The sequence below is a fragment of the Wasmannia auropunctata genome, unplaced genomic scaffold (assembly GCF_000956235.1).
Source record: "Wasmannia auropunctata unplaced genomic scaffold, wasmannia.A_1.0 LD334204.1, whole genome shotgun sequence".
Lineage (NCBI taxonomy): Eukaryota > Metazoa > Arthropoda > Insecta > Hymenoptera > Formicidae > Wasmannia > Wasmannia auropunctata.
This window is the reverse complement of record NW_012028686.1, coordinates 69,806-85,530: the sequence shown is the minus strand read 5'-3', so window position 1 is coordinate 85,530 and position 15,725 is coordinate 69,806. Positions and strand designations below refer to the sequence as shown.

The 15,725-nt window shown below is 34.7% G+C and overlaps 2 protein-coding genes across 5 annotated transcripts in view; one reads left to right on the top strand and one right to left on the bottom strand.

Annotated features, from left to right (window-relative positions):
• Nucleotides 1–232: 232 nt before the first annotated feature.
• LOC105459169 (ras-related protein Rab-39B) lies at nucleotides 233–4,578 on the bottom strand. Its single transcript, XM_011704963.1, has 3 exons — nucleotides 4,120–4,578; nucleotides 2,751–2,860; nucleotides 233–2,600 (listed from the first exon to the last, which is right to left on the bottom strand). Exons 1-3 carry the CDS (start codon nucleotides 4,225–4,227, stop codon nucleotides 2,162–2,164), a joined length of 657 nt encoding a protein of 218 aa, XP_011703265.1. The 5' UTR covers nucleotides 4,228–4,578; the 3' UTR covers nucleotides 233–2,161.
• Nucleotides 4,579–4,793: 215 nt separating this feature from the next.
• The window catches only part of LOC105459167, a 38,275-nt gene continuing 27,343 nt past the window's right edge, over nucleotides 4,794–15,725 (top strand). The window contains exons 1-2 of one of the 4 annotated variants that reach the window (XM_011704954.1): nucleotides 4,794–4,889; nucleotides 8,571–8,652. The gene's annotated coding sequence lies outside the window, so the exon portion shown is untranslated. Of the gene's footprint in view, nucleotides 4,890–8,146; nucleotides 8,653–15,725 lie in introns of those variants that run through there. The other 3 variants (XM_011704955.1, XM_011704956.1, XM_011704953.1) reach the window with 3 other exon arrangements.

The following is a 15,725-nucleotide window of genomic DNA, read 5'->3' as shown; positions in this document are numbered from 1 at the left end:
AAATAGATATAAATAAATCTTTAGAATGCAATAAAAAATATATAAAGAGAGAAAGAGAAAAAATAATTTAGTTTTGGTTTTTTTATAAAGTTTAGCAAATTTCTATTCACATTGTTTTATATAAAATACAGTTGTGATCTTTTTTTAGAAGTTTCTTAGACGAGCTTACATAATTGCTTTTCTCTTCATGTTTAGACGAGGGATACTTATTCTAATATAAAAGAGAAAAAAATTTTTGTGGTACTTTCATGCGATTATATTAAGTATTTTATTAACAATGTTGCAAGCTTTTCCGTAATTTCATTGTACTTATAAAACCATCTATAAATTTTTATTCGTTATACCACAGCTGATGAGTATAAAACGTAATAAAGAAAGATATTTGTGTAATTTCATTTCTTACTACTTACAGACTGTGAAAATTTACTTAAAATATTACATTGTGTATATATTAACATTAAATCTAAGGATATACGTCTATGTATATATAACATTTTCAAATTATATATAAATTATATAAATTTATTTATTTTTCGGATTATTCGGATTGTACTGTGAAGAATCGAAAATTATTTCATATTTATGAACCTTACAGAATATAAAGTATTCCAGATAAAAGAAAATATATTCAAAATAGCGTATCAGTTTATAAAAAATGTCATCTCGCATGTATCCCAAAAAATCTAAAATATATAATATATATTATTGTAAATTGTACATACACATAAATATTGTATGTTCTATACTTTGGTTACGTTTAAATTGTTTTTATAATACATAAAGAAGCGAGATTTTACAATACTACACTAACATTAACAATGCATATAGGCTACGTATATTACAAGTGTATTTTCACAAACCCTGATAATAACAATTCATCAAACTGTGAAGAAATGGTAGAAAATGTGTTTCCGATTATTTTGTACATATACAATTTTATATTTCTTCTTCTAATACCAGTTGTACCAATCTTACTTTACAGAAAAGATGCTCTGTATATTATAAATAACAAATCACATACTATCGTGTAGAAATAAATTTTTATTATCTCCCAGAAAAAATAAATTCAACAGAGCTGCACAGCCGTCATTTTTTATTGAACAATATTGTTAATTTGTTGGACGAAATGAATCCTGATTGTGAATGTATTTTAAACGCTCATACAATATTGCACGTATTTTGTTTTTGAAACAATCCTATTTCAATGCTTATATATGTTGCAATATTTATTATTAATATATCAGATGACTAACAAAGTTCATAGTATTTGCAGAATAGGTATAATTTGATCAGAATCTTTCGAATGTCGAAATTTAAATGTGCCCACAAGGCAATATTGTTTTGGCAAATTGAGAGTTACTTGTAATTTAAGAATACTTATAACGTATGTTATAAACTTGCTTAGGCAATGTAATTTGAACATTACTTCAGACTTGGTTAAAATCGATTAAGCAATATGCGCAATCCTAAATTTGTCGATATTTCGTATTCTTGTAACATACACGCGTATAATATTTGTCAGAATAAATACTTTCAAACAAGAGGAAAAAAGGCTAGTCCGATTACTATCATCTTTGCTTAACTTTAGGATAGGTATAAACTTGGCACAATAGTTGCAAATAACGGGTAAGTTGCGCACATATTCAGAGGGGATGAAATGTGTGCCTGTGTGTGATTTTTTTTCAATAGTCTGTACAGGATCAATGGTCTTTAGGATGCTTATATTTCGAGAAAATATAAGTCTGTTAATTCTCTCTCTAGCAATGTATAAATTACCACTCTCTAGGAAATTATATGAATTTTATTAGCCATCTGATGTTTGTACAAGCTATATACAAAAATGTCTAGCCCAGATGCAACCGTAATTTTCGATAAAATTGTTAGTCTTTTCCCTTAAAACAAAGAATGCAGTAGGAAGTTATCTGTCACATAAGTAAAAAAAGATCGTGTGTACAATATACAGTAACCTATATTAATGTAATAAATAACTTTATAGCCCGATAATAACATGTAACACATAAGTGAGTATAAGTATATATTACAATATGCTTATATTTATGCGCTTTGATTAAATTATACATTCTCCCGAAATAACTATTCCATCTGCATTCTTAAATTTTTTTTGCATTTTCTAAAAATAAATCAAAAAATACCTAGTGACCTAACAACACGAGCTCTTCGCCGGTTCCGCCTCGACTAGATTAAAATCTAACCCACCAGGCCTAGCAAATCCAGTTTTGATGCCGTCCCAGCCATCCTCTACCTTGTATTCGCCGGTCTGTATCCTGTTGTAAACCTCCTGCGTAACCGTTCGAAACGCATCTTCAACATTTACACCAGTCTTCGCACTGGTCTCAATATGATGTACACCATGCTCGTCGGCGAACGCTCTGGCTTCTTCCTTGGAGACTTCCCGTCTACCGCCGTTAGTTACGAGATCCAACTTACAGCCTACCAGAGCAAATACTGGACGATGAGGCTCGATATGTCTGCGAGCCTCCATCATCCACTGGGGGATATGCTCGAAACTCGCTCTATTACAAACGTCATACACGAGAAGCGCACCTACAGAGTTTCTGTAGTAAGACTTCGTTATCGACCTGTAAACAAAGAAAACTTGATAACAAGACTTATCTTCGTAAGAGTTAACAAAGAAAAAAAAATTAATAATGCAAAAACACCCAGAGAATAATTATAAATTTTAAAAAAAAAAAAAAATTTTTTTTGAATATGCACAAAGATATACATACCTAAATCTCTCTTGACCAGCTGTATCCCATAATTGTAACTTTATCCTTGTACCATCTTTAACTTCTATTAAGCGTGCAAAAAAATCCACACCCACGGTTGGATCTGAAAGCTAAAGTACAAAATATTAAATATAAGGAAATTTTTTCTTTCTTTGCATGTTATCTTCTTAATTGAGGAACTACAATCAGAGCGTATCAATAAGGCTCATTTTCACCAATGCAGATTGACTTTAATCTTGGTTTAATTTACTCATTATATTCTCTCAATACTTAGAACTATATCTACAACTTTATCTTCTTCTAGGTAAGGGTCTAACAATGAGAAAAAGATAACAAATAAATAATTAAACCGAGATTAAAGTCAATCTACAGTGATAGAAAAGGGCATGAGTCATGTTATTATATCTATTTTTCCATAAAGCTTTATAAGCTCGGAATATAGAACTTGTCAACAATCAATCTTAAAGCTACATTGGATTTTATAATTTGTTAATATAATCAATTATATATATTTATTGCAATAGATTTGTTCTTTTCTATTAAATTCTTTTGTACACTTTTTCTCTCAATCGTCTAATTATATATTTAATTATAACCTAGTGCAGATACACAAAGAACAAATCGACTGTCAATGCAATTATGCAAAGTATCGACTCGATTAAGTCAAGCAATGTTTTAATACGTATAGCAGTACAATAGTCATCCAAATGATGTACAGAAGAAATAACAGTAGAGATGTAATAGATGCAAATATACATGAAACATTTGCATTGATTTTAATCAAACTCCGATTAACCTAATCAACAACAGAATTGTCTACAGCAAGTTTCTAACTATATAATTCGTTGTCTCCTTTTTCTTTTCACGTGTCAAGCAACAAAAAGTTAACAATTCCTATCCATATTAACAAAATAACGCAAGTGTTATCCAGTCAATCGGAGTTTGGTCGAGGTCACTCGTAATCTATCCAATCCTAACAGACAGAGGACAAAGACAGAGAGAGAGAGAGTTACGTAGATCGCTAAATATACATCCTGATATACATCGGAGTTGCGCGACGTATGAAACTCGCCTAACCTAATTAAACCGTCGTGTGGGAGCCAAGGCCGTCGAGGCGAATGCTCCGAGCGGTCCAGCGCGAGAAATCGGTGAACTTGGAGGTCGGACATTCGCTTGCCCGCGCGTCGCGACGAACTGCGACGTTCCCGCGTAATGACTAATGAGACAGGAGGGATGTAAACAGGGGAAGGATACTACGCAGGCAATTCCATCGCGACGGAATTGCCCGTCATTCGCGCAGAGGGCCAGGAGGGAGGGGGAGAGGGGGCACCGTCCGAGTCCGAGGACGGAGATGAGACCGCGTATGTACCTCCGCGAACTTGCCGTCGGTGAAGTACTTGAGGAGAGAACTCTTCCCGACCGTGCTGTCGCCGATCAGGATCAGTCGGAATTGGTAGTCGAAGATGGGCTCTACCATCTTGACGGTGTTCCTTTGCGCCCAAACAAACACACGCCTCCCTCACGACGCAAGTCGATAGTCGGCCGCGCGCGCGGAATCAGCAGCGTGTCGCGTCGTCGTCGTCGTCGTCGTCCCTCAGCACATCACGCGCATCTCTATCGCCACGGCGTGCCCTCGCCTTGTCGTGAGCGCGCACAGAGTAAGCACACAGCTGACTGTGGCCATCAATCATCGGAGAGCAAGTCTCCGTCCGACGTCCGCAGACGTCCGTCCGACGAGGGCGACGAGAGCGACCACCGTGCGCACCACTTTTGTATCCCGAGAACTCGAGGCACCCGAGCCGAGGCTCCCTCACCTTCGCCCCGCGAATACTACGGCGGCTCGTCGCTCGGCCGCGCGCACGCTACTGCGCACAAGTCCGCCGCGGCGGCGCCGGGACGGCGCGGCGGTGTCGCACGCGATCACACGCGATCGCGCGACATTCGCGACGACGACGACGCGCCCGTTCAAAAGTTTACTCGCGTTTGTTTACATTTTGCTCCCCTTCCCGCTTCCCCCCCCTCCCCTTGTTCTATTGAAGTCTGCATACTCAGTATACGCGAGTTTCAAGTTTCTGGAAAGTGCATAAGCAGTTGATTCCCGTATCGCGATCACACGTGCGATGCATTTGAATACATTGGGTAATTGCTTTCCTTCATTTCTTCCTCGTATCTTAATTCTTTCATCAGATTTCTGATCATCATATATCATAGTCACAGCACCATTTGATAAAAAAAACCCAAAAATAAGTTGTAATGTCATTTGTTATAATATATGTTTGCAATTTAACGTCATCTTTTTCTCCATATTAATTTCTTTTTTTTATTCTCTGCGAACTTCATTATCTTAAATATTCTTATATTAATCCTATTCTTTTTTCTTCTTCGAAAACTTGTTAAATATAATAATTTTAGCAAGCATATAAATTTATAGATCAGACGAAACAGACAGATGAATAAATTATTATATTTTAATTTATATACTATAATTCTGTTAATATTAAATGCGCGCGCAATACACGATATACTATATCTATTTTTGATATTAAGATTAGAAAGATTTCTCAAACTCAAAAGAGTATTTAACAGAAGAAAAATGCAAAAATTCTTGATTAATAATTTAATCATATACGAAAGAAAGACCTTTGCTTGTGAAATTTCTTACGAGTTCGAAATAAATGGCTGATGTCTTGAATTTCATATAGAAAAATAACTGATTTTGTGCTTTCCATTTAATAATACAAATCGAATCCTAATCGTTTCTGCTTTCCATTTGATTTGCGTCATCGTACATCGCGATGACTCAAGTCGACCCTGACTAATTCTACTACGGAGTACGGCAGTGAGTTATTGAGTGATAAAGAAGAGCGGGAGGGAGGGAGGGAGTGAGGAAATAGGCCAAAGAGAAAATAAAAGAATCTGAATAATATCGTTACGTCACTCATTGTCATCGTCATTGGCGCTGTCGCTATTTTTGTTATTTACCGATAAATTATTAAACGAACAGTCTTTATTTGTTAAAGAAAAAAAATTTGATTTATTCTATTATATTATACGTATAAATATGTAATTTGTTTAAAACACTTAATGAAAACAAATATTTTATCTCTCTTTCGAGTATATTTATGAAATGTGTTTAAAAAATACAGTATATAAATTATGAGCTAATTTATCTCTATTTATGTTTACATCAACAAATTATACTCTAATTACATCATAAATAAATTAATTTTTAAGCCTCTCGAGATATATATCGTGTGCCTCAATTTCTATGTATGGTAAATACTTTCCGTTTATCGTGTTGGAGTTATCGACTTGAGTTAACTCGAATCGACATGATCGAGCATCGCTAAAAGTCAAGCAAATAGAAAACACGCTGTCATCATGTTGCATGTTATAGATGTATTAGCTTAAAGTATTAGAATATGCGTGATATTTCCTACATTACTGAACATGTGTAAAGATTATGAAAAATGACGGTATCTGTAAAAGAAAATTAAAACGTCGAATAACAAGATTTCAACGAGAGCAATGCTAGCATATTTTAAAGTGCGGCGTTTATATTCTTTTTCTTCTCTCAAAGCTCGAATGTTTCATTTTAAATGCAGGAAAGTGCAAGAAAGCGTAGCTAAAACAAACAGATTTACTTTATCTCTCGAACTTTCTCTCCCCGCTTTCCCTCAGCTGCCTTTTCCCTTCCGTTCTCGCGACTTATGTGCATATTAAGTGTGTTTCTTTTCAACTGCACTTTTTGCATTCCTTTACGATTTTTCTTTTTCTTTTACGTCATTCCAGTTTATAAGCAGTATTATTGGTTTCACATTTCAAATACAGAAGATATATATAACACTGTACAAGAAAGATTGCATTGTTATTATTTTATTGACAATCTATATGTAGGATGCATTTCGAGATGTACTGATAATATTAAAGATCTGTGACATACGTAACGTGAATTATAAACTTTATCATATTATTGTCAATACAATTAACACTCTATTTCGGAATCCATTTTTAAATTATCAAGAAGAACGGATAAACGATGAAACGAAGAGCGAGTGAACATCTTGAATTTAAATATAAATTAGATTAACAAAAAATGTAAGCGCATGCTCGTGTTAAAATATACTTTAATACAGAATTTTTATACCTTGCATTATTCTTCGAAACAATAAGAAATAGTTTTAAATAATTTTTACAAAATTACTAATTCACATCGTGAATAATCCCATTATAAAAGAATAAGATCTTCATTTGAATTAACTGAGATTTTATCGAGTGTTATTGGCGTGCACACTCTGTATTTACGCTAGCGTGCTATGAATGTCATGTTCTACTTGACACGCATCGGACGTTTTATATACATGAGTTGAATTGGCGCGACGTCTGTTAAACGCCTTGTAACGCCGTATTAATTTTTTAACACGTCACACCAGCGGTGAGCTTTCACGAAGACAACTTTATGACACGGTTAATACCGTCGCCAGCGACTTAAGAAAACTTACACCGCCGCAGTGACCTCTGGTCCTCGATTTATTCACAAGTATTTATTTCGTAGAAATAGAAGACAAAATACTATGTTATAAACTAGTGCATGACTTAAAAAAACTTTATACTTCTTTTCTTTAAACTATTTTATTATAGAATAAAAGTATAGATCTGTTTCACTAGTTTATTATAGTATTCTTCCTTTTTCTCCTATGATCAAAATAAATAATATTCTGCAAAAAAAAAAACTAAATCTGGCAAAGTTTATTAGCAAAGACAATTACAATGGAGACACTTTAATTTGATCGCATATTAATCGCTTACAGAACTTAAAAAGTCATTTAATTGTAAGTAAAATATTTACTGATTCTAAACATAGTTAGAAAATAAATCAGTTTGGTCTAATATGCAGCGCGAATTTGATTTTCCAATTACAATTTGAAATTAATTTTTTATTTCATTACGTCGTCACGTCATTATACGTTACATTGTGTTATTTTCATGACTCAGCATATTCACATCATCCATTCAATTCAAGATCGAATTTTTACTGAATATCCGAATTTATTACTTTTACATTTTGTTTCTTACATTGTACAGAATCTCTTCTCATAATCAAAGCACTGATTATGTAATGTTTGACGGAGCTATTTAATTAATATCAAATTACTCCAGAAATATATTTTACAAACATCATAAATTTTATATTGTGATACGACTTTACATTGAATTATACATTATCCGTACTTCATCATTATCTCGAAAACATTCTCAAAACCTGCCAAAGGGTTAAAAACTAGAGCAGATATGTCTACGTAAAGCAGATATTTATACGACCTCGCAGGATTCTCTGCAAGGTCTAGCAAGGTCTTCTAAGGTCTCCGTCGACAGTATATCGACGCCGTCGGGCCGCGCGCGATGAGAACTTCGTTTACCCGCCGTTGCCGGGTGAATCGCGACGGCGCGTGAGCAGCGAGCGCGTGATTGGCTGCCGCGGCTTGTGTACGTGACGACCGCGCGGCGTCCGGGGTGAAGTGAGCCGCGTTGCGGCCGTGCCTGGCCGCGCCGAGCCGAAGTGAGCGGCGCGACCATTCGTACGCAACACGCGACGTTGGTTGTGCAGCGAGGACGCGCGCGCCAGTTTCTCTCACGCGAGTGCTGAAAACGCCGGTCGAAAACGATCGTCGCTCGCGATCGAATGCGCGCGCGCCTTGTCAAAATGTGATCGGACAATTTTCGCGCTTGTTTTTGTTCTCGAGACACCCGCTCTCTTTCTCTCCCTCCCTCCCTCTCTCTCTCTCTCTCTCTCTCTCACTCTTGACCGGCGACGAAAAGGAGCATCAGCAAGTCACGAGGATCGCGGTTCACAAGGATTCACGCCGATGATGAATATGACACTTCCGTAAGGAGTCGCAAGGTAATTCGCAGTTTGTTTATTGCAAAGACATATATATTTCGAAAGAGTCACTCTCCCGCATCCTCGAAAGAAGTAAAAGAATTCTGTAGCTCACTTTGCAACATCGCCCTGGTGAAAATAAAAATCGGAGCGTAAGTCAAACGTAAGGGGAGAGTGACGGAAGCGTAAATGAAACTTCTAGGAGGCGAAAATTGGAACAGCGGAATGCAAAGGAAGCGTTCGCCTCCCAGAAGTTTCGTTTACGCTTCCGTCACTCTCCCCTTACGTTCGACTTACGCTACGATTTTTATTTTCACCATCGGGGCGCCATTTTCTCTGATCTTCAAACCTTTTTTCTCGTGTTATTTCGATTTTTTTATTTTTTCTCATTCTTGCAATCAAGGCTATCAACTAGTCACTTCGCATTCACGCTCGGCATTTAGCAACGTCATAAAACGGCGTATGGGCATCTTAAAAAGGGAAATTGAAATCGTTCTCGAGCTGTCTCTGATTTTAAACACGAAGTAATTCAGGTTTTCATTAATAAAAATAAATTCCTCCGGGAGAAATGATTAGAAAGATCGATTATTAAACGGCCCTTGTTGTATCGGGAAGACTTCAACAACAGAAAGTAGACGCGATGAGATGATACATTATTTATAATAAAGAGATTATATGTATTGTCAAGCAGTTTAAACGCGCGCGGCGGAGCGCGCCGTTTCGAAGTTTTTACCGCGGTGAATTGCATGCATTCTTTGCGCACTCATAACGAACTCGGTCGCTCGCGTTTCTACAGGCTAAGAAAACATGTTAAAGACAATTACACGGATGAAGTCATTTAATAGTAAAAACATAATACATACATTTTGACGTATAAAATACCCAAACGTTGTCACGTTTTTAGCGAAATGGCATGATTGGATATTTTATCATTTTAAGGTGCTTATATTGCGTTTTTTTTTTGCAACCTTAGACATCTTCGTATATAACAGTCTTTATAAAAATATTAACAGTATTCTACGTCCTGTACTGTTTTCTTTAAACCGTGCTTGTTTTGAGCGCGTGAAATTCAGAAAGTACATATATAATGAAATGTAAAAACCGGTATCATTCTCAAATAACTTTGAGAAACCGATATTAGTAACATGTTCAAGTGCCGTTGAATATGCAGAATTCGAAAATTTCAACGAATTGGTTCTTGAAAGCGTGTACGTAATATTATGTCGCGTCAGTTAATTATCAGTGTGAAGTTGATTACTTTACTAGGAGGTAAGACAGAACTTGAAATACAGAATTGATATCCAAAACCTGCTATGGACAATCTAGAATTCTGTCTACAATTTAACATGCGATGCGACTATAATACAGAAAATTTTTGAAGGATTAAAACTTATACATGAAATATAATATAATTATAAATTTATAATTATATTATTTATGTTCATATTAATTTATATTACTTATATTATACGATTATATATAATAGTTTAGTCAAATATAAAATAGAACTTATATATAAAAAAAGTAAACTTCTATTACAAATTCTGGCGATTTAAAGATTCTACTTCCAAGCTGTGGTGTACTATTCATTTGGCAATTTTTTACGGCTAATTTTGTAAATTATATAACTATTATTTGTGTAAACTGATCTGTAGTCTTAATTAATACTTTCATCGTGTTAAGTCTAAATTCTTCGACATTGAAAAAATAATATAATTCTTAAATATATTTTTAATAATATATTTATAAAGTATCTTTTTTGCGATTTTTTAAATAAAGGAATATACTTTAGATTTCCATATATGCTGTTTATATTAGAATAATCGGAAAAGTTATAATATTTATCAAAAATATTGCGGTATCTTTCAATAAACAGAAAAACTCGGATCAGTACCCTGCAGCGTGCACAATTTCAGATTTGCATGGTCGATTCAAATGAATGAAACACAACGTGCAAACAACAAAGCCAAAGCCAAAGTGAGCCAGTCGATACCTGCACTCGAAACAATTTTTTCATTCACACGAAAGTCCCATCGGTTAGTTAACTGCGTATATTTCTCAAAGAAAAAAACTGTGTATAAAACTGGGACGATTCCTTTTTTTTTTTTAGCGAAACTGAATGTGATATTTCTATAAGTCAATTGTTTTTTAGAAAAAAAATTAACGTAGAAAGTAATACTGAATTAAATGAAAATTTATACAAAATACAAATATATATCCAGCAAGTTCAATTATTATTCAGTACTTTTATTGACGTTTCAGATAACATGCATGTCCAAAATTATTTTTATGATCAAAAGTCATATGATATTAGTTATATGACTTAATGATTAGTACAAAAATGTCTTAATAACGACATTAAAATGTTGTATATCTTGATTTTAGACGTGTGTCTTATCTGGAATACTCGAAGTATCCTAGATAAGACACACGACTTATAAGATGATGTAAAATTAATCTGTTCTTTTAATTTTATCTTATTTACGTCACGCGGATCCATCCGTCTTGCTTTCTTTGTTCATTAAAAAATGATAACTTTTTATGAGGTGTAAAAAGTGTGAAATTACCACCGCTTCCTGGAGAAGGAAGCTTTTTGGCGAAGCCGTATGCTCTGGGGAATTGCAACCATGGTCTCCACGGCCCATTGCATTGTCGCAATTCGTCGAGAAGCGGCGCGTTTTTCTCGTCATAACATTAATCTCACCGTGCTTCCGGGAGATAGCCTGGATCGCGGCCGCGCCGCGAGTACGTTGATCTACCGTGCTTAGAACGGCGCGAGCTTTTTGTTCATCGACAGGGCTGGTTTGACCCTTTTGATGCCAACGGCTCTCTAATCGTCGAGAGGAAAATACGGATTTCTCGCGAGATTCCACTCGACACACCGTCGACCGTTAATACATCGCGTTAACGGTGTCGGATTATCCATTAGGCGCATTAGGTATGCATTTTGCGTACGAATAGGCCTCGCGATGAATCTGCGCGATTTGAAAACCGATATATGAGAATGAAATCGGTGAGACGAAACTGTGAGTAGCGAGAAAATTTACAGCTGCGGCTTATATTATTTTTTGTTCCGCGAACGGATTTTTAATATCTGTAAAAACATACCATTATGCAATTATCTATCGATACATATATCTGCATTCTATAATTCACGGTAATTAAACTTCCGCCTCGTTAGAAGCAACACAAATTGTTTAGATGTCATTTCTTTAGATTGCAGTAGCTAGACATTACTAAAGGATTGATAGATATTTTTGCTTTAATAAATCAACCGATCAGAGGGATGTCCGCAATACGCGAAACTAAGGTATTGACCCTATAGTACAAAACCTACTTTATGTGACGCATATAAACTATGCGTTTGTCCAATGGACTACTTTTTTTTCAAGAGTATATCCCAGTATTAGAAATTTATAGTTAGCTATTGCGTATCAGAGAAACCCCTACAAAGCAGCATTTTTAAAAATACAACGCAATATTTTATCAGATGATTAATTATTCAGATATAACTTTAGTATTATATTCAGACACGACTATCAGCTCTCGCCTTGTTGGTTCACCAAGTGTTTGAACTCTCTTCGTCGTCGTGATGAAATTACCGATTGCGAAGTGCAAGAAAACTGAGCGCTTGAGGGGGCTTAACAACGTTACACTGTGTTTGCGAGGTGATATCAAGTCGATCGTCACACCATGATGATAGACTATAAGAGACTTCTGTGAGCTCAAAAGTGAATCAGATTCGGTCCTTTTATGTATAAAATCTGTTTTATTTAGATAATTGTTTGAGAATTTTTTTAAATAGTTTTCAAACAATTCGATTGATAAAGATACAATTATTAAAAAACTTCAAAGTGTTGATAAATCTTGAAAATTTTTCATGCCTTTTCGTAATAATGTTTAGAAAATCTATTCTCAGAAGTTGCAGTTTGAATATCTAAAACATTTTAAATTAAATAAAATCGATTTAACATAAAATCTGTGTATAAAATACAAAGTAAATTAAGATAATAACGTAAATTAATATTTTAATATTAAAAAAACATATTTGAAATATTTAAGACTCTCTCTCTCTCTCTTTTTTTCAAAACTTTAAAAAATCATTTAATTTTGAATAATATTCGAAAATATTCGATATTTTCCTTACATGTTCGAAGTGATTCAATATAGTTTATTATTCTCATCGTATATTAAATTTCGATAACTTAAATTTGTTAAAAATTGCAATGTACGTTAATTTTTTTATTCAATAAGCTTGAAAATAATTGCTGCCTTCTCTATCAATATACGTTACAACATCCTTATATTTTTCATTTTATTCCTAGCACAGTCCTCCAAGGAAGATCGTAAGGCGTCCGAAGGACATCCTGCGTTCTAAGGATATCCTTCGGATAAAGTGTGCTGAGTGGGTTTATTTTACAGTTTAATTTTATGTTATAACTGTAAATTAGTAACAACGTGGATATATAGAAATATCTTATTTTATTACGTATGTACACGCTGATGTTGGCACGTAATAGAGTACTCTACACAGAGCATCATCGTGTTAACGTTATTAAAACTTTGTAATCTTGCCATAAACATTGTTAACTTGCTCCCGTTGATCGTTGAATTATAGCTATAGACAATGTTTCCGTATGAAGTACCGTTGTAAGTTTCTGTTGCACACGTGTTATTATTAGCACTACACACGTCTATCAGCACTAGGTCCTTCATGTTGATTACAGATAGTTTCCTTTTGGATATCCGGCGTGTTTGCAATTATAAAACTGGCACGTATTGCGTACTACGCTCCTACGTATCAGGTATCAAACAAACTTCTATCGAACAATCGCCCCGTATTACGATATGTCGTCAAGGCTGAAACTTCGTTCGATGGTTTCTAAAGAACCTAGAACGCAAGATATCAATTAGTTATAGAATATGAAAAACCTCAATAACTTTGTTGTACATAATTCCATTGTTATATGTTTATGCGGTATCAGGGAGTATAGGGAGGACATCGACAGTTTTTATAAGCGCGACCAAGAAAGTTGATTCGTCAATTCGGAAAAAAATGACCATACGAGTGATAATGTGTTTAGGAAATATAATTCGGGAACGAGAAATAATGATAATGTAACGTGTAATATTTACGATTTTATTTACGATTTGATTATTTACATTTTATACGGATTTTATTGTGTTGTTTTTAAGATTTTAATGTTTATGATAAAATATCCTTAACATTAAAATCTTAAAAATTATCACCATATTCACAATGTAGTTAAAGCGATTATTTGATTCAAATTTATTGTATTATTTCAAGCCACTAAATCTTCAAAAATATATATAATGATAAAAACTTAAATTGATAATTAATGCATTTTAATTAAGAACGTTAAAAATTTGAGAAAACCATAATTATTTATTAATGTTAACACAGTATTACTTACAATAAGCTTATTATCTACAATAATGAATTCATAATTGCTAATATCTATAAGTGCGATTTTTAATATTTAAGAAGAGATTTAATGGAACCATTTCGTAGAGTTACATGCAATTCTGCAGAATGCTTTAGTAACTGCTTCTGGCCTTTTATCTCATAAAAGTGCTGTGTAGAGTCTTTTAATGCAATTGGAAGTTTTAACTTTAAGGCAATGAGTATAGTCTTGAGTAGCATAATCGATATAGCACAGTTGATGCGTATCATCTCTTACATACGTTATGTCCTCTGCTCGTCGGAGAACTTGTCTATAGAATGTAGTTACAACAGTTTACGTTCTACTTTGCCACGTCATTCGCAATGTAAATTATGAGCAGGTAATCATTGCTGTGATACTACACTGCTGTTCTACAAAATTACATATGATATGAAATCCTTAGAAAATATTATAAATCGACAATGTAAATATTTATCTAGTACCAATTTGTGTAATCAATTTCTCTCTACTAAAATTGAAGTAGATATGGTGATAAAAAAATTCCTCATTTAGCATTTACATAAAGAAACAATTTATAATTGTCAAATAAATCGCGGTAAAGTAGCTAATAAAATAACATAATGGACTTGGAATATTCTATTTAAATGCTTTTCAAACGTTACAAACGTTCTATATTGCAAAGTTGTATACGAAAATTACGAGAGGCGAGAGCTTTATAAACTGCAACATGTGCAAAAAAATCCGGCAACAGCAACGCCCTAATCAAACTAATGAGAATATTACCTCGGTTCGGGTTTCATCAGGGCCGGTTAACCGTATTAGGAACTTTTATAAATTTTGCTTGCCATAATTGCGTTATCATAAAATAGAGTAGTCAGTCGCGGGAGGGTGAATTCATTCACGTGGCAGAGTGTACTCTGGGAACGAAATAATATAATACAGGAACAGGGCGTAATATGTTCCGCGCTTCCGCGTCGTTTCGCTCACGGCGAACTTTTCCCGGATTCGGCCGACCGGCGTGGCGGCGCGGCGCGGAGCGGTGGCGCCTATTTATATCGCGCCTGTTAAATTGTCTGCAGTATACATCCACAGCGGGATCCGACTACAGGCACTCTTTGGTCGGCTTGGATCATCGAATTAAAAAGGGCATATCCTTGGCGGTTGCGGTGGAATCGATCTCGCCTCGTCGGCCTCAACTCCTCGACCCGAACTCGCTAATTGCCGGAATTATCGAATTCCCGTTCAAAGCGTGCGATCGCGTTGGGATATTACGCATGCGATTATCGTAGATAACTTTGATTAACGTTAACGTTGCCGATTTGTCCATTATATCTGTTGCAGTTATTAATGTTACGATTTAAAGAGTTTTAAAGATGAAGTTTTCCATAATTAAACTTTATTAGGAACGATGATATCTATATACTAAAGAAAAAAGATTAGACAGCATACAAAACAGAGGACGCAAATTAATTGTTGTAATTATTAACAAATAATTGTCTTCAGTCGAATCAATGATTCTTATTATTATTATTGTACAATTAATCAACATTTCGGTAGATAATATATCTTACACTTATTACATCAAAAACATGAATCAAATATGAGACTCTTTGGGGATCCAATCAATTAATTAATTATTGGCAACATAATCTTGGGTGGGTCCTATTC

Excerpts from the sequence above, each read along its gene's own strand:
- LOC105459169 (XM_011704963.1), bottom strand. The coding sequence starts at position 4,227 with ATGGTAGAGCCCATCTTCGACTACCAATTCCGACTGATCCTGATCGGC. Across the intron at positions 2,861-4,119 it reads CCGACGGCAAGTTCGCGGAG|CTTTCAGATCCAACCGTGGG; the intron begins GTACATACGCGG and ends TTTGTACTTTAG. Across the intron at positions 2,601-2,750 it reads GCTGGTCAAGAGAGATTTAG|GTCGATAACGAAGTCTTACT; the intron begins GTATGTATATCT and ends CTTTGTTTACAG.